Source organism: Sebastes fasciatus, chromosome 23, assembly GCF_043250625.1.
Source record: "Sebastes fasciatus isolate fSebFas1 chromosome 23, fSebFas1.pri, whole genome shotgun sequence".
NCBI classification, from domain to species: Eukaryota; Metazoa; Chordata; class Actinopteri; order Perciformes; family Sebastidae; genus Sebastes; species Sebastes fasciatus.
In genome coordinates this window covers 1,391,724-1,413,680 of record NC_133817.1, presented here as the reverse complement: position 1 = coordinate 1,413,680, position 21,957 = coordinate 1,391,724, and the positions used below count along the sequence as shown (strand labels likewise).

The 21,957-nt window shown below is 41.3% G+C and overlaps 3 protein-coding genes and 1 long non-coding RNA gene across 4 annotated transcripts in view; all 4 read right to left on the bottom strand.

Moving 5' to 3' along the window:
- Positions 1 to 21,957, bottom strand: part of LOC141761902 (uncharacterized) — an 85,341-nt gene that overhangs the window by 29,538 nt on the left and 33,846 nt on the right. Inside the window, exons 11-12 of the mRNA XM_074625567.1 lie at positions 20,907 to 21,080; positions 2,467 to 2,643 (exon numbers count right to left, since the gene is read on the bottom strand). Coding sequence (XP_074481668.1) covers positions 2,467 to 2,643; positions 20,907 to 21,080 — 351 coding nt within the window. The remainder of the gene's footprint in view (positions 1 to 2,466; positions 2,644 to 20,906; positions 21,081 to 21,957) is intronic.
- Positions 7,040 to 9,588, bottom strand: LOC141762332 (protein NLRC3-like). Its single transcript, XM_074626418.1, has 2 exons — positions 9,445 to 9,588; positions 7,040 to 8,971 (listed from the first exon to the last, which is right to left on the bottom strand). The coding sequence occupies exons 1-2, from the start codon at positions 9,571 to 9,573 to the stop codon at positions 7,040 to 7,042; spliced, it is 2,061 nt and encodes a 686-aa protein (XP_074482519.1). The 5' UTR covers positions 9,574 to 9,588.
- On the bottom strand, positions 15,996 to 17,750 carry LOC141761937 (ankyrin repeat domain-containing protein 16-like). Its single transcript, XM_074625633.1, has 2 exons — positions 17,409 to 17,750; positions 15,996 to 17,291 (listed from the first exon to the last, which is right to left on the bottom strand). Exons 1-2 carry the CDS (start codon positions 17,735 to 17,737, stop codon positions 17,288 to 17,290), a joined length of 333 nt encoding a protein of 110 aa, XP_074481734.1. The 5' UTR covers positions 17,738 to 17,750; the 3' UTR covers positions 15,996 to 17,287.
- On the bottom strand, positions 18,660 to 20,181 carry LOC141761948 (uncharacterized). The gene is made up of 2 exons (XR_012592674.1): positions 19,558 to 20,181; positions 18,660 to 19,436 (listed from the first exon to the last, which is right to left on the bottom strand). It is a non-coding gene; the product is annotated as an uncharacterized LOC141761948 (long non-coding RNA).

The window sequence follows — 21,957 nt, the reverse complement described above, 5'->3', positions numbered from 1 at the left end:
TCATTGTGTTATTGTGGATCATCATAATGTCAGCCTTCTACAGACATCATCCAGATGTCACCACAACAGTCATACAGCTGTTCATGTCAACACACATCAATAACATGCTGCTGATCTCAGTCAAGTCTGGAATTAGAGGATCAATATCAAATCAGACTTGTTGGACTTCATTACTTCATTTATTACATGGCCTTCTTCTCACTGTATCTGGGAGCTTAGCAGGTTTATGTCATTTACAGGAAAGGTCCTCATTTGTTCAAGTGTGTCTATAAACAACAGCCACATGTCATATGTACATTAAAAGAGTTATTGGTGGCAGTAATCATTCCTCCTGTGAAGTGGTCCCTTCATAACACAACTACACTGTAAGAAATGACTTCAGAAGTTCAACTGAAACTAATATGAAGATTCAGCAGTCTGAGTCCGACAAATCAAGTGGATGTTTACTAGGGCTGGGACGATTCAACTATCTCCTGATTCAATATGTATTGTGATTTTTAAGTATTGTGATTCGATATTACAATTTATTGCGATTTTTGTTAACTGTTTTTAACACTAGACCATGGGGAAAAGTTGAATCATACACTTCTAGGGACTTTTAATTTTGAAAATATCTAAATGAATCCAGTAAAACTGTTTGATTTTCAGCATGTATGTAGTCAGAGATGTCCTGAAGTCAAATATATCAGTCATTGTCAGGAAGTATTTATTACATTTTTTCCAGCAAAACCCAAAAATCAAAGGCTAAATACATTTAACATAAATGTCAGTATCTGGGTGCTCTACAGTTGTAGCGTCGGCCCATTTGACCACGGAGATGAGAGTGACGGCCGGCTCGACCGCCACGTTACCGCCATACGATAACGTTTCCTGTCCGTGACAGAGTTAGCATGCAGCTTTAGCCGTGATGTCTAGCTCTGCTTTTCCTGTCAATGTGTGAAAACCAAAGTGTTTCCATCCTTTACTGGATGTGTAGTGTTTACCACGCTGGATTTAACATGTGAGGGTGCAGGTCGTATCCACGCTGACCCTCCAACGGTTTATACTTTCTCGTTTCGGCTCGCTGTGGTTTGTTTTGGTTGGAACAGATATGAAGTCACGTTACTCAGACTACAACAATAAAAGCGGTAACTTCCTTCTACCTCCACATAGACTCAAATGGAGCAAATATATCGATTCTGGCATTAAAAAATCTATTTCTAAATCGTAAAGAAAAAAATTGCGATACAAAGGTGAATTGATTTTTTTTCCCGCCCCTAGTGTTTACCAAAGTTACAGACTGTTTAGTACCAAATTCCCTCTTTGAGTTACTAATCCTCCTGCAGCTCAACAAGGAAACTGTCAAACACAACATACTGACTGGATACATACTAAGGCTGGGCAATATATCCATATTATATCGATATTGTGATGTGAGACGAGATATCATCTTAGATTTTGGATATTGTTTTATCGTGATATGGCATCAGTGTCGTCTTTTCCTGGTTTTAAAGGCTACATTTCAATAAAGTGATGTAATGATCTGAACTTACCAGACTGTTCTAGCTGTTCTATTATTTGTCATTTACACTTCGTCATGAGATCCACATTACTGATGATTATTTATCAAAAACCTCATTGTGTAAATAATTTGTGAAAGCACCAATGGTCAATCCTACAATATCGTCGCAATATCGATATCGAAGTATTTGGTCAAACATATCATGATATTTGATTTTGTCCAAGTCACCCAGCCCTAATACGTCTAACTCAGACTGCTGAAGCCTCCGATTAGTTTAAGATCAACTTTACAGGTCATTTTACACAGAACAAGACGGTGGATTTAGTCCTCATCTCGTAACACTCAGGTTAAACGGGGATTGCTTCACAGACAGAAGGAATGATGACAGACATCAATAACTCTTTGAATGTACATATGAACATGTGAGTATTGTATTCAGATAGACTTGAGAAAAATATGAACCTGCAAAGATGTTTCTGATGCAGAATATTTATTTGGTTTTTGATGCAATCTAAATGTCTGTGGCTTCAAATAATTAGACAATGCTGACATGAAAACAGAGCACAGTTAGATCTGCTGTCAACAAGAACGTGGGAATAACTGAGAACCATAGAAACCTCTGATTAGATGGTGTCGCTCATAATCATCACTTATGTGCCTTTAAGTTGGTGCAATACGTGTTTGTTGAAGAGTGCTGCACCTTTAGACATGTTCAAATAGAGAGCTACAGGAATGAGTCCTAAAACCCAGAGATGAGTTAGCATTTTAGCACTTCCTGTTCCGTCGTCTGGAGGTCAATGGGTTTTTAGTTAGATGTCTGAAATAAGGTCTGAGGTTAAAGGTCCAGAGTGTAGGATCTGGCAGTATCTAGCGGTGATGTAAGGAGATTGCAACCAACTGAAGCTTCTGCTGTGTGCGTAGAGAGTTTGTGTACAAACTACATAAACTACAGTCAGTGAACTGACCTCAGAGTCTCCAGTCTACAGTTTGGACTCTCCAGTCCAGCAGAAAGCAGCTTCACTCCTGAATCCTGCAGGTTGGGGTTTCCACTCAGGTCCAGCTCTCTCAGATGGGAGGGGTTGGACTTCAGAGCTGAGGCCACAACTTCACAGTGAGTAGCTGAGAGTTTACAGCCAGGAAGTCTGTGATGACACAAAAATGACAAAATATGTTATTATGAAAGAGGACAGTTTATATTTACTTCATGCATTTGATGACTAAACAGTTTGATATATACTTCTTTGATTAACATTTGCTCCTCACATCAGTGGTTCAGCTAATCTTATCTCACTGTTTGACATGAAACAATAATTTTCATCACTCTCTCTCAAACCTGCAGACTTTTAATCTTTGTTTTTCTTTAATCTTGCAGATGAAGAGAGAGAACATGTAGTTACATTGAGGCTTCCCTAATGTCCAGTCTGTCAGTGTGATCTGATCCCAGGTCTGTCTCCACAAAGTTAGCATGAGGCCTTCTTGATTAGAAAAGCATTTTTAAAACTCAGTGAAGAAGTAATAATAATACAGTTGATAAAGATGACCTCTCTTTGCTAACTACCTGCTGCTTTCAGGTTCACGTCCATAAATGGGAAAATTCACTGATTGCTGCCAAACGGTGGAGAAATTAAACAAATCACGTAATAATATTAGACCTGTACATAATCAAACATTCATATAATTAGATATTTTGATGACTGCATGGCGTTTTGTCATTAACACTCTTTTCTGAGCATCAAACGTATTCAGCTCACAAACACAATTAATGAACCAATAAGGTTGCATTATTTTCAACATAATGTCATCAGAAAGATGTTATCAGTGTTTCAGCATTAAAAACACAACATTGATCTTTGGTGTGTATAAGATCTCTTAAAAAGTCTGAATTCTACCATTCTGCTGTTATATATTCATCAGACCGCTGTTATTGGTGGAAGCTGTGTATTTCCATCTTTTCTGAATCTGTCCAAGCATCTCCTGAAAAACACATAATCCACCAAAGAGCTTGTGTTAAAGTATTATTTATAGTAAGCAGATGTGAAAAGATGGGTTTTGAGGCGGGACTGGAATGTGGTGAGGGAATCAGAGTCTCTGATGAGATTGGGGAGTGAGTTCCAGAGCTTGGGAGCTGCCCTGGAGAATGCTTTGTCCCCAAAGCTGTGGAGGTTGGACTTGGGGGTGGAGAGTAAACCAGCTGAGGTGGATCTGAGGGACCGTTGAGGTTGGTAGGGGGAGAGGAGTTCAGAGAGATAGGGGGGTGCAAGTTGGTGGAGGGCTTTGTAGGTGAGGGTCAGGATTTTGTAGGAGATCCGGTGGGAGACGGGGAGCCAGTGAAGGTCTTTCAGGACTGGGGTGATATGATGCCATGATTTGGTGTGGGTGAGGAGTCGGGCAGCTGCATTCTGGACCAGTTGTAATTTATTTATGGAGGTGTTGCTGATGCCATAGAGGAGTGAGTTGCAATAGTCAAGGCGGGAGGAGATGAAGGCGTGGATGAGATTCTCTGCTGTAGGGGGTGTGAGGAAGGGACGGATTTTTGCGATATTGCGAAGGTGGAAGAAGGATATTTTGACCAGTTGGCGGATGTGGGGCTCGAGGGAGAGGGTGGAGTCAAAGATCACGCCAAGGTTGCGTGCCTGAGGGGAGGGGGAAACAGAAGTGCCATCGATGTTGAGTGTGAGGTTGTTGGTTTTGGTGAGGGTGGATTTGGAGCCGATGAGGAGGAGTTGTGTTTTGTCGCTGTTTAGTTTTAGAAAATTCTGTTGCATCCAGGCTTTAATTGCAGAGAGGCAGGAGTTGATGTGGGAGAGCGGTGGGTTGTGGGGGGTGTTGGTGCTGAGGTAGATCTGAGTGTCGTCAGCATAGCAGTGGAAGTCCAGGTTAAAGTGGCGTAGGATCTGACCGAGGGGGAATAAGTAGATTATGAACAGGAGTGGACCGAGTACAGAGCCTTGGGGGACACCTTGTGTGACTTTAGATGTGGCAGAGGAGTTTTTGTGAAGGGAGATGAAATGAGATCTGTTGGTGAGGTATGACCGGAGCCAGCTGAGTGTAGTACCTTCAATACCGATGTCTTGTAAAATGTAAAAGTTACCAGAAATAAATAGAACGAGAGCTGCACGCAGCTATGAAAGGGCCCTCGCCCCCGCTCGCGGGTCGGGGTTGCTGGCGGGACGCCGACCGACGCGAAACCGAAACTCTGACGAGCGCCACGACGCCTGCCGCAAGGCTCTACGACAAGCGGTTCACGAGTTATGAAGGGGGGCGTGGCTAATGTGTAGGGGGCGGGCATAACATTCACCAATGAAACAGGCACTCTCTGCTGAGTGATATGACACTTCCCACAAGACTCTACTACAAACGGTTCATGAGATATGAAAGGGGGCGGGGCTAATGTGTAGGGGGCGGGCATAACATTTACCAATGAAACATGAACTCTCTGCTGAGTGATATGACACTTCCCACAAGACTCTACGACAAACGGATCATGAGTTATGAAAGGGGGCGGGGCTAATGTGTAGGGGGCGTGCATAACATTCACCAATGAAACAGGAACTCTCTGCTGAGTGATATGACACTTCCCACAAGACTCTACTACAAATGGTTCATGAGATATGAAAGGGGGCGGGGCTAATGTGTAGGGGGCGGGCATAACATTTACCAATGAAACATGAACTCTCTGCTGAGTGATATGACACCTCCCGCAAGACTCTACGACAAACGGTTCATGAGTTATGAAAGGGGGCGGGGCTAATGTGTAGGGGGCGGGGCTGCCCTTAACGAATAAAACAGGAACTCTCTGCTGAGTGATATGACACCTCCCATAAGCCTGTACGACAAACGGTTCATGAGTTATGAAAGGGGGCGGGGCTAACGTCTTAGGGCGGGGCTATGAGTATAATTTTTCATATACATGTCCTCAAGACTGTACCACCATCATACCTGAGAAATCTGGGGCAGATCGGACTATGTACAGTTGAGTTACAATAACTGCCGAATGGCTCAAAATGGCCGCCATGCCACGGTCCGCTCGTTAAGTGAACACTCACCATTTTAATAACTTTTCATCCTCAAGGTCTTGAGATGGTCCTGACCAAATTTCAAATCGATATGATCAAACCTGTAGGAGGAGTTCGTTAGAGTACGCGGCCAATAAAACGCAAAAATTGGGAAAATCGTACATAAAATCCAATATGGCCGACTTCTGGGTGGGCGGAGCTCATTGAGTATGAGTATATTTTTTCATATACATGTCATCAGTACTGGAGCAACATCATACCTGAGAGATTTGGGGCAGATCGGACTATGTACAGTTGAGTTACAATAACTGGCGAATGGCTCAAAATGGCCGCCACGCCACGGTCCGCTCGTTAAGTGAACGCTCACCATTTTAATAACTTTTCATCCTCGAGGTCTTGAGATGGTCCTGACCAAATTTCAAATCGATATGATCAAATCTGTAGGAGGAGTTCGTTAAAGTACGCGGCCAATAAAACGCAAAAATGACATAAAAATCCAATATGGCCGACTTCTGGGTGGGCGGGGCTAATGAAACCCAATGAGGAATATGTTTCAAATGATGAGTGGGATATGCATACCAAATTTCGTGAATATCGGATCAACTTTGACAAAGTTAAAATTTCAACGCGTTAGGGGGCGCTATAGAGCCGAATAAAAACACACTGAGCCTAATGGCTATGCAGTTACATAAAGTTCACAGGTGTCTATCATTTTGCCAAATTTTATGAGATTCCGAGCACCTAAAGGTATGTTCAAAATCTGAAAGACATAAGGGGGCGCTAGAGAGCCAACATGCCACGCCCAAGCAAAATTTCACCACTAAAATTAAGTAATTACTAGTTTGGATGTGTGTGTAAAGTTTCATAAATTTTTGTGCATCCTAAAGTCTTCAAATATGCGTTCGTAAATTCTAAAATCACGCAGGAAGTCCAACATGGCTGACTTCCTGTTTGCCGAAGAAATCTCAAAATCATTTAATCCAGGTATGAGGGCGCGAGCAACGACATACTTGAATTTCGTGAAGATCGAAGAAACTTTCTCTGAAAAACTGCGTACTCTAGGGGGCGCTATGGAGCCCCCTGGAGACACCCGAGCCCAGTCACTCCAGAACATTGAATTTCCCACCAGTTCTGACGCATACTCCACTTTTCGTGAGTTTTGGGGATGGCTAAGGTCGTCAAAAACGCGATCTAGTGGCAGAAAAAGAATAATAATCTGCAGAAAAACAATAGGTTCCTTGCACTTCGTGCCAGGACACCGTTGGGTCCTGGCACTTTCGTGCTCGGGCCCTAATAAGTGTTCATTAACTTGACAGCTAGAAACACAACCTACTGAAACATGTTTAACTCAACATTTGAAACAGCACAAGAACATCTGTGACAAAATACAACTGACATATTTATGTAATAAACACGTGGAACACTTATAAGAATATTATATTTAAGAATAATTTATAGTGTGTATATTTCCAGAACTAAACTACTAATCTACAATGATCTATAAAGTTAATCACATCTGGACTTACACAGCTTTTCTGCAGTTCCTCACAGCTGGAATCAGTCTCAGTCGTCCCTCCTCTGATGTCTTGTACTTCTTCAGGTTCAACTCATCCAGAACCTCCTCTGACATCTGCAGCATGTAGGCCAGAGCTGAGCAGTGGATCACAGAGAGGTTCTTCTCTGATCTGTTCTCTGACTTCAGGAACTCTTGGATCTCCTGATGTACCGAGTGGTCGTTCATCTCCGTCAGACAGTGGAAGATGTTGATGCTTCTGTCAGGAGAGGTTTTATCTCTGTTCATCTCCTTCAGGTTGTTGATGATTCTCTGGATGATTTCTGGACTGTTGTCTGTCCGACCCAGCAGACCTCCTAAGAGCTTCTGGTTGGACTTCAGAGAGAGGCCATGAAGGAAGCGAACAAACAGGTCCAGGTGGCCATTTTCACTTTCAAGGGATTTCTCCATGGCTCTCTTCAGGAAGTCATCCAGGGTTGAATGAACATATTCTTCTCCCAGGAAGTCCTTCAGTACCTTTTTGTTCCTGTTTGTGTAACAGTGTAACATGTAGACTGCAGCCAGAAACTCCTGAATGCTCAGGTGAACAAAGCAGTAGACTGTTTTCTGGAAGATCACACTCTCTCTTTTGAAGATCTCTGTACAAACTCCTGAGTACACCGAGGCCTCTGTGACATCCAGACCACATCGCTTCAGGTCTTCTTGGTAGAACATGATGTTTCCTTTCTCCAGATGTTCAAACGCCAGCCTCCCCAGCTTCAGAAGAACTTTCCTGTCAGCCTCCGTCAGCTCCTGTGGACTCGTCTCATGTCCCTCATCATACTTCTGCTTCTTCCTCTTTGTCTGAACAAACAGGAAGTGTGAGTACATGTCAGTCAGGGTCTTGGGCAGCTCTCCTCTCTGGTCTGTAGTCAACATGTGGTCCAGAACTGTAGCAGTGATCCAGCAGAAGACTGGGATTAGACACATGATGTGGAGGCTCCTGGATGTCTTGATGTGTGAGATGATTCTGCTGGACAGCTCTTCATCACTGACTCTCCTCCTGAAGTACTCCTCCTTCTGGGCGTCAGTGAAGCCTCGTACTTCTGTTACCCTGTCAACACATGCAGGAGGGATCTGATTGGCTGCTGCAGGTCGGGAAGTTATCCAGACGAGAGCTGAGGGAAGCAGATTCCCCTGGATGAGGTTTGTCAACAGCACATTGACTGATGACTTCTGGGTGACATCAGACACAACCTTCTTGTTCTTGAAATCCAGTGAAAGTCTGCTTTCATCCAGGCCGTCAAAGATGAACAGAACTTTACAGACAGCGAGCTTCTCTGCTGTGACCTTCTGTAATGTTGGATGGAAAACATGGAGCAGCATGAGAAGACTGTACTGCTCATCTCTGATCAAGTTCAGCTCCCTGAACAAAAGCGGAACCACCAGACTGACATCTTGGTTCTCCAAGCCCTCTGCCCAGTCCAGAGTGAACTTCTGCACTGAGAAGGTTTTTCCAACGCCAGCGACGCCGTTCGTCAGAACGACTCTGATGTGTCCCTGTTGGTCAGGTAAGGCTTTAAAGATGTCCTGGCACTTGATTGGAGCGTCATGGAGGGTCTTCTTCTTGGAAGCTGTCTCAAGCTGCCTCACCTCATGTTGGGTATTAACCTCTTCACTCTGTCCCTCTGTGATGTAGAGCTCAGTGTAGATCCTGTTGAGGAGGGTTCCACTTCCTGTTTCATCAGTTCCTTCAGTTCCTTCAGTCACACGTTCACATCTCCTCCTCAGACTGATCTTATGTTCATCTACAACCTCCTGCAGACCTCTATTCAGACTGATCTTATGTTCATCTACAACCTCCTGCAGACCTCTATTCAGACTGATCTTATGTTCATCTACAACCTCCTGCAGACCTCTATTCAGACTGATCTTATGTTCATCTACAACCTCCTGCAGACCTCTATTCAGACTGATCTTATGTTCATCTACAACCTTCTGCAGACCTCTATCTGCTGAAAGAGAGAAAAAGTTTAAGACAAAACAAAGAAACTCATTATTTCTAATGCCAATATGAAAATAATCAATATAAGAACATATAAAGAAGTAAAGGTTATAAAGTCATCTTCCCTTCTTGAAGTCAAAACTAACGTCAACGTGATTTCTATATTTATTTTTAATAGTGTTTCAACGTGTCGCTCTGCAGGACCAGACGTGTGTTTGTAAGTCAGAGAAGGAGACTGTAGCAGGAAAGATAATGTTGTTCAAAGTCTGTGGCTCCTGTTCAGTTCAGTTCAATTTATGTTTATATAGCGTCAAATCATAACAGATGCTTTTCATATAGAGCAGGTTTAGACCGTACTCTATAATTTAGAGACCCAACAAGAGATCCCCCATGAGCATGTATTGTTATACGACAATGACAAGAAGATAACTCCCCTTTCATCAGTGTGTCTGTCTGTCTGCAATGGAACAGTGATGTAAAGGTTCTCCATATTCTTCTGAATATGGACATCGGCTCCTCCACAGAAGCATGACTCCTCTTCTTCTCTCTGTGGAGACATTACTTTATTACTAAAATCATTTGTTGATTGTTGGTGAAGAATATCCAGACTTGTCCGACACTGAAGCTCAGATGGTCACAGAGAAGAGTTAAAGTGTTGGTAGTGAATTCAGCATTCAGTCTGTGATGAAAATGTTCCTTTATTTGAACTCTCCTGCTTTAATAAACAAGAATTAGCTGCTTTTCCTGTCTGACTGTCTTATTAAACATTTAGTGATCTGGCTGAAGTTTCTTTATTAAAGAGGAACAACGGACATTTTTAAAACATTGATATTAATCTATTCTAACAAGGAACACCAGAGTTACATGCTTTGTGTCTCAGACTGCTGGTCTACCTCAATATTTAGACCACTTCTAACCTCAGTTCAAACCTAACTAACTCAAACTAAACTACCCAAAGTGACTGTGAATCAGTAAAGGACATAATCAGCTCTCTTTGGTCTCTTTTAAATCATTGATATTATTCTGGAGGTTATATAACATGATGGGAGGAAAAAGAACTGCAACTTGCTCATGGACCTCATACTGTGAGGGCACGCCGGGAAACCACAAGGTGGCAGCGTCACATGTCTCTCCTCTACAGTCCACAGGGAGGAAACGGACTCAGACACTTTGACAGTAAAGTAATAAAATGTTGGATTAACACTCACCCTGCCTCAGTCTACAGTCTTCATCCTTCTGCTCTGTTATTCATCTACAGGAAACCTTTGACCTTTGAGTTTATCTATGAGGGCGTGTGTATCACACAAATCAGCTCTATAACACGGAGTGTTCATGAGAATCTCTTTTAGCTTGAACAGGTTGAATTAAAATGAGTTTTGGTCAAATGTTATCTCATTTTAATGTTTAAATCAATGTGATTAAATACTAATGTGCTTTTTCAGACTTATATGACTAAGATTCTTCTCAACACCTGAAAGAAAAAAACTATTGTCTGTTGCATATAATAAATAATTTAAGCCATTTTCCTGAGTTGCAACTCTTTTTCATAATCCAAACATAGATGGTAGCCAGAGATGACTCTTCTTCTTGCTCAGTTAGTACAACATGAAGCTGCATGTTGAGGAATATAAATCTGTTAGCAGAACGTTTAGTCTTCATCCTCAATGCATCATCATCATCCATCAGGTCAGCTTACAGTAAAAACAGTCTCTTACTTTGACTCTGAGGGTCCAGGTTCATTACTGAAGCCAAGAGGTCTCCACATGGACCGGTCACTCTTCATAGACAGACAGCTGGGTACTGGAGACTCTGCTCTCTGTCTGGACTGAACTCTGCAAACATCAAGATGATTTACTTCATATCACATGAATCTCTTTTTAGGTCATTAAGGTCGCTCTAAACACACAAACTACTGCTGCTGTCGACAATAAGGAGGTTTAAAAGCTTGTTTTCTTAGATTAGATTACATCTCCTCTAGGTGACTGACAGCTGTCACAGATACTAAGAGGAAGAGTTTATTTGATGAAGTCTGTTAAATTTTAGTTGACAAATACATTTGTGTATAAATGTGAATATAGCAGCTGTCTTACTTTGTGTCTGAGGGTGCAGGTTCATTACTGAAGTGTAGAGGAACATCTTTAGATATTGCTAAACCAAGCCCCCGGGAAGAGCGCCGGGATCTGAAGCTAATGTTTCGTAGTGGATAAAGGAGCGTTTCAGACAGAGGGTGAATACAGGTATATTCAGGCAGACGGTATGAAACATAATGTTGCATTGTCAGGGTCAACGTAGGCTGCCCTGAACGTTTAAATACAGATCAATAAGATCACTTCCTGAACAGATTCCACCATCAGCAGATGGATTTATTAGTAGTTTAGCTTTATAAATCATGCTAACATCACATATCTGCTGGTGGTTGGTTCGCTTGCTTTCACACCAGAAACAAAACGCTCCCAGAGTTCACTTGGAAGACGACCGAGACCCAACTCTTAAGGTGGACCAGAGTTTGGTTGTTTGGTCTTCACCAGAGTTTGAATGAGCTTTCACACCGGCCCAAACAAACCGTACTAACAGTACAGACCTGAGTTTGTTTTAACCCAACAGAACGGGTCATGAGTGAAAGCAACCTGTTTCACTAGCAAGGGAGTAAATAGAGAGAGAGAGCAGAACAAAGCGTAACCCGCTGACGGGAGCAGTTGATGATGATTATCTCCTTTAGTAGGTCATATATCACGGCTAGTTAGAGATACAACCCAAAGTTCTACCAAAGTTCAGCATCGCTTTAACTGTGATTAGAAGTTACTGGTGACCCAGACCTTTGTCCAGCGATATCTCTGTCTATTCTACTGCTAATGGAAATATTCATCCTTCTGCTCTGTGAATCATTTACAGGAAACATTTGACCTTTGAGTTCATCTATGAGGGCGTGTGTATCACACAAATCAGATTTATTGTCTGTTGCATAATAAAGAATCATTTAAGCCATTTTCCTGAGTTGCAACTCTTTTTCATAATCCAAACATAGATGGTAGCCAGAGATGACTCTTCTTCTTGCTCAGTTAGTACAACATGAAGCTGCATGTTGAGGAATATAACTCTTGTAGCAGAACGTTTAGTCTTCATCCTCAATGCATCATCATCCACCAGGTCAGCTTACAGTAGAAACAGTCTCTTACTTTGACTCTGAGGGTCCAGGTTCATTACTGAAGTTCAGAATAGCATCTTTGGACCGATCACTCTTCATAGACAGACAGCCAGAGACCAGAGACTCTGCTCTGTCCTCCTCTTCCTCCATCTTCTGATCTGAAGTCAGTCTGAGAGGTAAAACAGAAACACTGACTGTGAACATTTAACACACACAGTATACAGTATAATAAAGCAGCCAGCGCTCCACCTGGTCACTTCTCTTTAACTCTCTGCTTGTTTTCTTGGCTTACAGCAGGTTTAATGAGGATTATTCAGCCAGTCATGACTTTGTGTTCACAGAAGAATCAAACTGTTGACTTCATTCTAACATTTCTCTCCTCTACAGTCCACAGGGAGGAAACTGACTCAGACACTTTGAGAGTGAAGTAATACAATGTTGGATTAACACTCACCCTGCTTCAGTCTTCAGTCTTCAGTCTTCTGCTCCGTTATCTCAAAATGGAGTCAAACACTTTCAGAGTCAGGCTTCTCTTCCTGTTCATGTACCTGGATCAACTGGTCGGTGTGGCTCCTCCCCTCTCCATTTACAGGAAATCAGGTGAGTTCATCTGATCGTGCATGTGTGTCTGATTGTGTGTGTGTGTCTGATTGTGTGCGTGTGTGTGTGTGTGTGTGCTTTTTAATGTGATGTGTTTATGAGTGTCATGACCCGGCTCATGAGCCATGACAAGAGAGGTGTACAAGTTTATTATTAAACATACAATAACCAATCAATGCATGAATGAATGAATCAGTGTGATCAGTGTGTCAGCAGATGGATGAGTGGTTGTGTGGTGAATGAAGGGTGTAAAACCTGATCTAGTAACACAGCCGAAGCAACCAAACAAGAACATGGTGGTGTAGGAATGGAGAGATCTCAGCTTCATCTTTAAATCATGTTCAGAAATCTATTTAGTATAAAACTGAAGTAGTTTTTTCTGTTCTGTTTTCTTTTACAGATTTATACAAATAAAATTCTTCTGAATATCAGGATGAAAAATTATTCTGTCTGTTGCACAATAAAAAAATCATTTCAGCCGTTTTCCTGCGTTGCAACTGTGCAACTCTTTTTCATAATCCAAACACAGATGGTAGCCAGAGATGACACATGTTATTGCTCAGTTAGTACAGTGTGAAGCACAATTTTAAAATGTATTATATCATCATATGAGTTACATTTCTTTATCTTGATGTTTCTTCTGATATCATACTAAAGGTGTGAACGTTTCACTGTGTTTTACAGAAAAAGAGCAAGGACGTGCTGGATTTAGAAATACAATCACAACTTGGTAAAGTGATTAAAATGTGTTTTTATTTAGCAGCAGATGTTCAGAAGAGTCTTTGTGGAGTCTTTAAAACAGCTCTAAGTGTTGCTGATGAAGGACTTTATCAGAGAATAGTCTGCTTAGCTCTGTGACTGGAGTTTAAAGGTCAGACATGAGAGGCACAAACTGGAGCTACTGGGACTGTAACGTCTACTAGAACAGGGGTTCTCAACCTTTTGCAACTGAAGGCCCACTTGTGATTGTCAAAACATTTCCGAGAACCACCTTCCCAAATCAATGAGTAAAAAACCTAACATGTTTATACAACAGATAATAAAGTGGGCTGTAGATATGTGTTATGCCACTGTCAGCTGTAATGACCAAAATACATATTGTGCTTACCCTCAGTGAGACACTTGGGCTTGCCTCTGGGAAATGATGAGATGAAGTGGTGGTGGGATGGGTGAGAGGCTGACACGCAGAGTAGCATTCAAAGTTGCTTTCAGTTTGTTCCTTGCCTTTGATTTGGTGACAGTCACAATGGAAAACCCTGACTCACATAAATAGGTGGTGGTGAAAGGCAACAGAAATTTGATTGCCCGTTTTGACAGAGAGGGATATTGACTGGCAGCCAGTATCCAGAATGAAGCAAGGTCTACTTGTGTGAGCTGAAGCTTCAGGCTGCTGTCTGCTGATAGTTCCATCAGTTCATTTTCCAACACAGTGGAGAGAGCTATGTCTTCTGAAGCAGGATCCACAGAGAAAGGGTCCAAAATCCAAAGGTTTCCATCTCGTGCATCTTCTGGGAAGTAGTCTGTAAACTTTCCTGACAACTGAGTCAAATGCTGGGTTATAACACTGGATATGTTGACATGAGGAGTGGCTTCCAAAGTTTCACTGAGGAGTGAAAACACGTCAAATCGTCCCTCCTTGACTCTTCTGTTCCACACAATAAGTTTTTTCTTGAAGCCCTCAATTTGGTCTGTGCTGTTTCTGCCTTGCATTGATATATTGAGCTGATTTAACTGGTCAGATAGATCTGATAAGTAGGCCAGTTTACCATCAGTGTAATGCTCAGCAAGAGGGGAGTGCTGCTCTTCCACAAATGTGTGCACTTCTTCTCTCAGTTCAAAAAGGCCATTAAGCACCTTACTTCACTGTGGTACAACAGATCTGCAAATGATCTGCATCAAGTCTTTCACACAAAGCAGCAAAACACCTTGAGTTGAGTGCATTTTTCTTAATATAGTTAACAGTTTTCACAGCCACGTTCATGACTTCATGCAGTTCTGGTGACATCTGCTTTGTAGCTAGACTTTCCCGATGTAACAAACAGTGCGTCCACCTGGCGTCTGGCGCCCTCTCCTGGATCTGTTTGACAACACCACGATGTCTTCCCGTCATTGATGCAGCGCCGTCTGTGCAAACACCTGTACAGTATTTCCAATCGAGACCTTTTTCGGTGAAGTAATCATCAAGGCAGCGCATTACATGATCTGCCGTTGTTCTTGTTGGAAGCTCCTTGCAAAACAATAGATCCTCGTGAAGATTACTGTCCTTGCAGTATCTTACAAAAACGAACAATAAAGCGGCATTGCTAACGTCAGTCGACTCGTCCAGCTGTATGGCAAAGTATGGGCTTGCCTTTATTCCTTCCACAAGTTGGCATTCGATGTCATCACTCATGTCAGTAGTTCTTCTGCTCACGGTGTCATTGGAGAGGGGGATTGACTGCATTTTGGTTGCAGCGGCTTCCCCCAGTAACTCTCGGCACATATCCACAGCGCTTGGCAAAATAAGCTCCTCTGCAATCGTAAAGGGTTTCTTGCTACGAGCTACACGAGCAGCAACCATGTAGCTCGCTTTCAAAGATGATGTTTGGTGTTTTTACACAAGGCCTATTGAAGGAGGTTGGGTCACACTTCATCAACGCGCCTTCGGGGTACCGCACATGCGCAGTAATATCTGCTCTGCCGATCTAGTAACTAGAATATACTCCTGCACTTATTAGAACATGTGAACATGCACTTTTCTCTCCCTGCTGAGGAACACTGTCAACTTTCATTTACTGTGTGAGATGTTAAAGAGGTTCTGTTGAATACTAATATGACAGAATAGCTGCAGTCTCATCTTTACTACGATGATGAGTTCACTGTCCAGAGCAGTAACAGATATTAGTTCATCTTCAAATGTGGACAGAAAACCACAGAAACATGTTGAAGTTTTAAAAAGTGAAAGTGTCCGTTAACACTAACGTTAGCTACGTTTCTTTGTTGATATCACAAAGTTAGATAACTTATTTTAAAATGAGTTAACTCTAAATACTTAAACATTGATGGAATAAATAAACTTGTTTTGTCTTCAAAAAGAAAGAAACTAGAATTCCCGCCCCACGGTTGTCTGCCTCCCCCAACCAGTCAAGTTACAGTTTACATCCACGTCTGTCCAAAATGTCATCACTTCATCATGTCATCATGACCTTTGACCTTTGACCAGCAAACTCTAATCAGGTCATACTTGAGTCCAAGTGGACGTTTGTGAAACTTGTGTGCCGAGTTTAATTTCAAATCCAGTTTCCATCATTTTAAATCCAGTTTAACTACATCATGATGACACTTAACCTTTACAACACCAAGTCAGTCAGGAAGAAAGCATTCACAGCATCAGTTCAGTGTTCACTGCATCCATTCTGATAAACCTCCTTTGTGCTAAAACAGAGGGAACGGTGACATCTGCTGGCAGAAAGCAGCTCCAGCAGGAACAACAGAACATGAACGGTGGTGAGAACGACCGCTTCAACACGGATTTCTGAGGGAAGAAGCTCCACGGGCGACTTTATGTGTCTGTGTTCAGTCATGTAACGTGAAAACTGGCAGAGTCACACATGAAACTGGAATCCTCCTGTACGGACATGATTAGTGAATATAAAATCTAGAGTACGCATGTTAATCAGTTCTGTTTGTTTATTTGACATCAAACATATTAAATATGAAGGAGCTGACTTTACACCTAAATCCAGACGTAATCTGTTTGTAGTCAGTTGAGAAACTGAAGTGAAGCCTCGACTGAATTCAGAGTTTATCTCATTCTTTCTGTTTGTTACAAGCAAATATTTATCTTCTATAATATGAGAAATGGCTGGTATTGGTTTTGATCATGGATGTATAAAGAGAACTGGATCCATGTGCAATTCTATTCATTGTGTGCAATATACTCACTGTTGTTTACAGTATGGTTATATAATTCACTTTTTTTTATATTACATTCATGATCCAGATGCAATGTAGTGTTATTCTGCTGTGCATTTAGCCTGCGTATAGTCTGCATAACAATTAAATTCATCTTCAATAACAACTAGGCCTCTTCTAGAAGCTGACCTGGTGGATTGTGTTTAATAACTACTTTACCTGCATTATTATCCAACTCTGATTGTCTCTTTCCTTTTTAAACTTCTAAACAGATATTATTGTGATGTGCTTTTCTATGATGTTCATTCACTTTGATGACAAGGCACATTCAGGCTTTTACAGACTGTTGGAAGTGAGCAGCTCATCTTTCTAACAACAGCTTTATCAGCTAATAGTAAATATCTGGGAGTTATTTATCTGATGGTTAGCATGCTGTCTGTGAACCTCTGGACCAGTGCTCTGATGAAGACAGGGTCCATGTTCCTCTTCTGCAGCTGGTTGAAAAGCATGTCCACCTGTGGCATGATCTTATGGAACAATGTCAGGAAAACACAGAAAGCCTCGTCTTCAAGCATCCTCACAAAGCCCCCTGAGTCTCTGGGGATGTGTGATGTTGCCTGCTGCATGATGAGGTTCAGCTGATGCACACAGCAAAATAAGGCATATTTAAAGCCAACAGAGGGCGCTGCATGCATACACAACATTTCTTTTTATATTATCTGCTCCCTGGTTTAACATGCATTAATCATCCTCACCAGTCAGCTTTCTTCAGACTGTCCACGTTGGCTCCTTCCTGCAGCAGGTAGCTAACACAGGCCTGGTGGCTCATGGAAGCAGCTTCGTGCAGAGGCCTCTTGTAGTCGTTGTTGTGCAGCTCCACATCCATGCACACCTGCTTTATGAGATACTGCAGCATGTCCAGGTGTCCTCTCCTGGCAGCATGGTGCAGCAGGGTGTCCCCAGACCGACCGAAGTGTCTCCTGCTGACAGACTGAACCTCAGAGCTGCTGATCAGTCTCTGCAGAGAGTCAACCTGTCCATCCTGAGTGAGCTTCACCAGCTGCTTTAAAGTATTCTCATCCATGCTGGTTAGAGGTTAAAGGTTAAAGGTTAAAGGCTGCAGCACCAACTACAAAAAGTCACTTTCTGGTCAAAATGACATAAAATAGTCAAGCTGGAAAAAATAAAATAAAAAAAAAATAAAATAAATAATAAAATAAAAATTAATAATTATTATTAAAAATAATAACAATAATAATAATAATATTAATTAAATTCTCTCCATTATTCCTGTTGCCCTTAAGTAATTAATTAGAAGATTGTGTACTTTCTTAGATGTCTTTCCTAGCAGATTGTAATATTTCCATCATCTACTCCTGATATCAATTCCCTTCTTTCTTCATCATATTTGTTGCACTCTATAAGAACATGTTTGACAGTTTCCGGTTTATTACAGTGCGTGCATAGTCCAGTTGGGTGCTTGTCTATTCTATGGAGTGTTTGGTTTAATCCTGTATGTCCTATTCTCAGACGGGTAATGACCATCTCTTCCACCAGCTCCTACATGTGTCTGAATACTGTACAGATGTCTCCCTGTGTCACTAAAGTCCCAGTATTCTTGCCAGGTTTTGTGCATGTAGTCCTAGTAGTTTTAACCTCTGCTTTACTTAACGGTATTTGTATGTCAATTAAGTGTCGTTTTAATGATTGTTTGGCCAATATATCTGCATTCTCATTTCCTTCCACCCCTATGTGTGCAGGAACCCAAAGGAAGGAGTGTGGATCATTCTGGCTAATAATTACTATATCCCCAAAAAATAAAGAAAAGAAAAAGAAAACAAACAACCTCATATTTTTCTAATCATATTAATTAGTCTAAGATACTGAAATAATGTTCTATAACACTCATTTAGTGAGTTCTTTTGTAGAATATGTAATGGAAATTCTGTCAATATTCCGAGATGAGTCCTAATGAACGTTGAAATAAGGATCTCAAACAGATGAAATGTCTTTGTTGTATTTTATTCTTGCAAGAAGAGGCACTGGTTATACAGAGTCACACAAAGTCTGCAGAAGAGTGCACTGCAGGAGATTATTACAATGTGATTATATAGAAATCTACAACAGGGACTGTGAGAAAAGGAGTTGTTTTACTCAGACAGTGTCCCAGTAAAAGTCAACACTCAGTACTTTCCCACTACATGAGACGAAGAGCACACAGACAGGAACTCTCCACTGTTGCATAAAGAGACATCATTACATACAATGTCATTTTCCATTACAAATATCTATTAAATCAAAGTGTACTTTAATCTCTTTGAGGCCTTCTTTCTTCCTCATATCTCCCACAATGCAACATGACATGCTCCACCGTTTCCTCTTGTCCACAGTAATCACATCTACCTGTGTCATGTTTACCTATCATTCAGTTATCATGTCATATGCAGACGCTCTTCCTGAGGGCTCGGTTTTAATAGGGTAACTTTATTAACTTATTTAGAAATATGTGGAAGTAAACAGCAAAACTCCATCGTTCCACAGGGTGGAGCTGCGACACAAAGCAGAGCAGAAAGATCTATTTAAATGTGTTCATCTACAGTTATGTTGTCATGAACTGAACTATTCTGCAGAGGCACTTTGGGTTCAGAATATATGAATGAATAAAAAAAGACAAAATCAGATGCAGGTCCAGGTGGTGAACCTCTGTGGATCATCAGGACACGGCTGATCCTCTCAACACATCCACTTTTCTGATCACTCACTCTGACAGAGATCACTTCCATCTGATGAGAGAAGAAGAGAACAGAAGTCATGAATCAGTGTTTACAGAGACTCCCTTCATCAGCTGTCAGTCACTGATGCAGCACACAGTTCATTTATAAAACTATCATTAGCAGAACCAACCTCCATATCTCCGCTCACTACTCAATATCTCCAACAGGAACCGCAATTTATCTTCTAGCTAATTCATCAGTGTGGTCGTTCCTAAAGTCTGCACCTCCTCTGGTCCTCACTCATTCCAGTGTGCTGCTCCTAGTGACTGGAACGAGTTAATAAAGACACTAAACCTCCACACCCTCATCCCGTTACCCTCCTTTAATAGCTCTATGGGAAGACCACATCATGGTTACTAAATGTAACCACGGTTCTATGAAATAAGAGCCAGTGATCTGAGGCTTCAGTCAGACTGATCTCAGAGCTGTGACAGAGATGAACTGATCAATGAGAGAACAAAGACTTTCTGATCAGATTTGATGGTACGACAGTTTGATGGATGAGGACCACTGTCTCTATACATGTTGTGATGCTGTCAGCTGTAATCCAGCTTTATTTCCTGGAGACATGAACACAACAACAACATCTTCTTCACATCAACTCTAACACATGATCACAACAAGCTTCTGGCTGATCTGATTGGCTGACTGTTCTCTCTCTCTCTGTGTGTCACCGTTCTCCTCTCACAGCTTAACGGAGGAAACACATCACAACAATACTGCTGAAACCAGCATGGACCGACTCTGACCCTCTACTGACCTCAGAGTCTTCAGTCTACAGTCTGGACTCTCCAGAAAACCACACAGGAGCTTCACTCCTGAATCCTTCAGGTCGTTGTATCTCAGATCCAGCTCTCTCAGATGGGAGGGGTTGGACTTCAGAGCTGAGGCCAGAGAAGCACAGCTGATCTCTGACAAACTGCAGAACCTCAATCTGAATAAAGAATAAATGATGAAGATAAAAATCACTTTATAATCCAATCAGATGTGTTCATCATCCAGATGTCACATCAATATTCATACACCTGTTCATGTCAACACACATCAATAACATGCTGCTGATCTCTGTGTTCATCTATGTGTGTGTGCTGAAGGATCAATATCAATGATCAGACATTATTTGTGGAACACGTTGAAACAAACAGAAACCAGAGAAATATTTCTACTTCATGAAGTAAACTTGATCAATTTAGAACAGATATTAGTTCAGAGGATCTTCTGTATCCAGATGTGACCATTTACCAACAATGATAAACATTCATTTACTTTAACAACTAACAGTGGACATTTTCTACACTTTCTTTAAGAAACACAAGTCTTTAGTGACTGCAGACTGAATTTAGTTCAAGAAACATGAAAATATGAAGAAAAGGACATTAACAACTTTATGGATGTAAGTTATGTTTGTAAATAAATCAGGTTGAATTGTTAATTAAACATATAAGATATCTAACACTAACAGAGAGTCAGTGAACTGACCTCAGAGTCTCCAGTCTACAGTGTGGACTCTCCAGAAAACCACACAGAAGCTTCACTCCTGAATCCTTCAGGCTGTTGTAGCTCAGATCCAGCTCTCTCAGATGGGAGGGGTTGGACTTCAGAGCTGAGGCCAGAGAAGCACAGCTGATCTCTGACAAACTGCAGCGACTCAATCTGAATAAAGAATAAATGACGAAGATAAAAATCACTTTATAATCCAATCAGATGTGTTCAGGTTTTAAATGTGTAGCTCAACATTACTATGTCCTAATCAATGATCTTTTCCCTAAAATGAGTAGAGTGACTTTGTCATTGTGTTATTGTGGATCATCATAATGTCAGCCTTCTACAGACATCATCCAGATGTCACCACCACATTCATACAGCTGTTCATGTCAACACACATCAATAACAAGCTGCTGATCTCAGTCAAGTCTGGAATTAGAGGATCAATATCAAATCAGACTTGTTGGACTTCATTACTTCATTTATTACATGGCCTTCTTCTCACTGTATCTGGGAGCTTAGCAGGTTTATGTCATTTACAGGAAAGGTCCACATTTGTTCAAGTGTGTCTATAAACAACAGCCACATGTCATATGTACATTAAAAGAGTTATTGGTGGCAGTAATCATTCCTCCTGTGAAGTGTTCCCTTCATAACACAACTACACTGTAAGAAATGACTTCAGAAGTTCAACTGAAACTGATATGAAGATTCAGCAGTCTGAGTCCGACAAATCAAGTGGATGTTTACTAGGGCTGGATCGATTCAACTATCTCCTGATTCAATATGTATTGTGACTTTTAAGTATTGTGATTCGATATTACAATTTATTGCGATTTTTGTTAACTTTTTTTAACACTAGACCATGGGAAAAAGTTGAATCATACACTTCTAGGGACTTTTAATTTGGAAAATATCTAAATGAATCCAGTAAAACTGTTTGATTTTCAGCATGTATGTAGTCAGAGATGTCCTGAAGTCAAATATATCAGTCATTGTCAGGAAGTATTTATTAAATTTTTTCCAGCAAAACCCAAAAATCAAA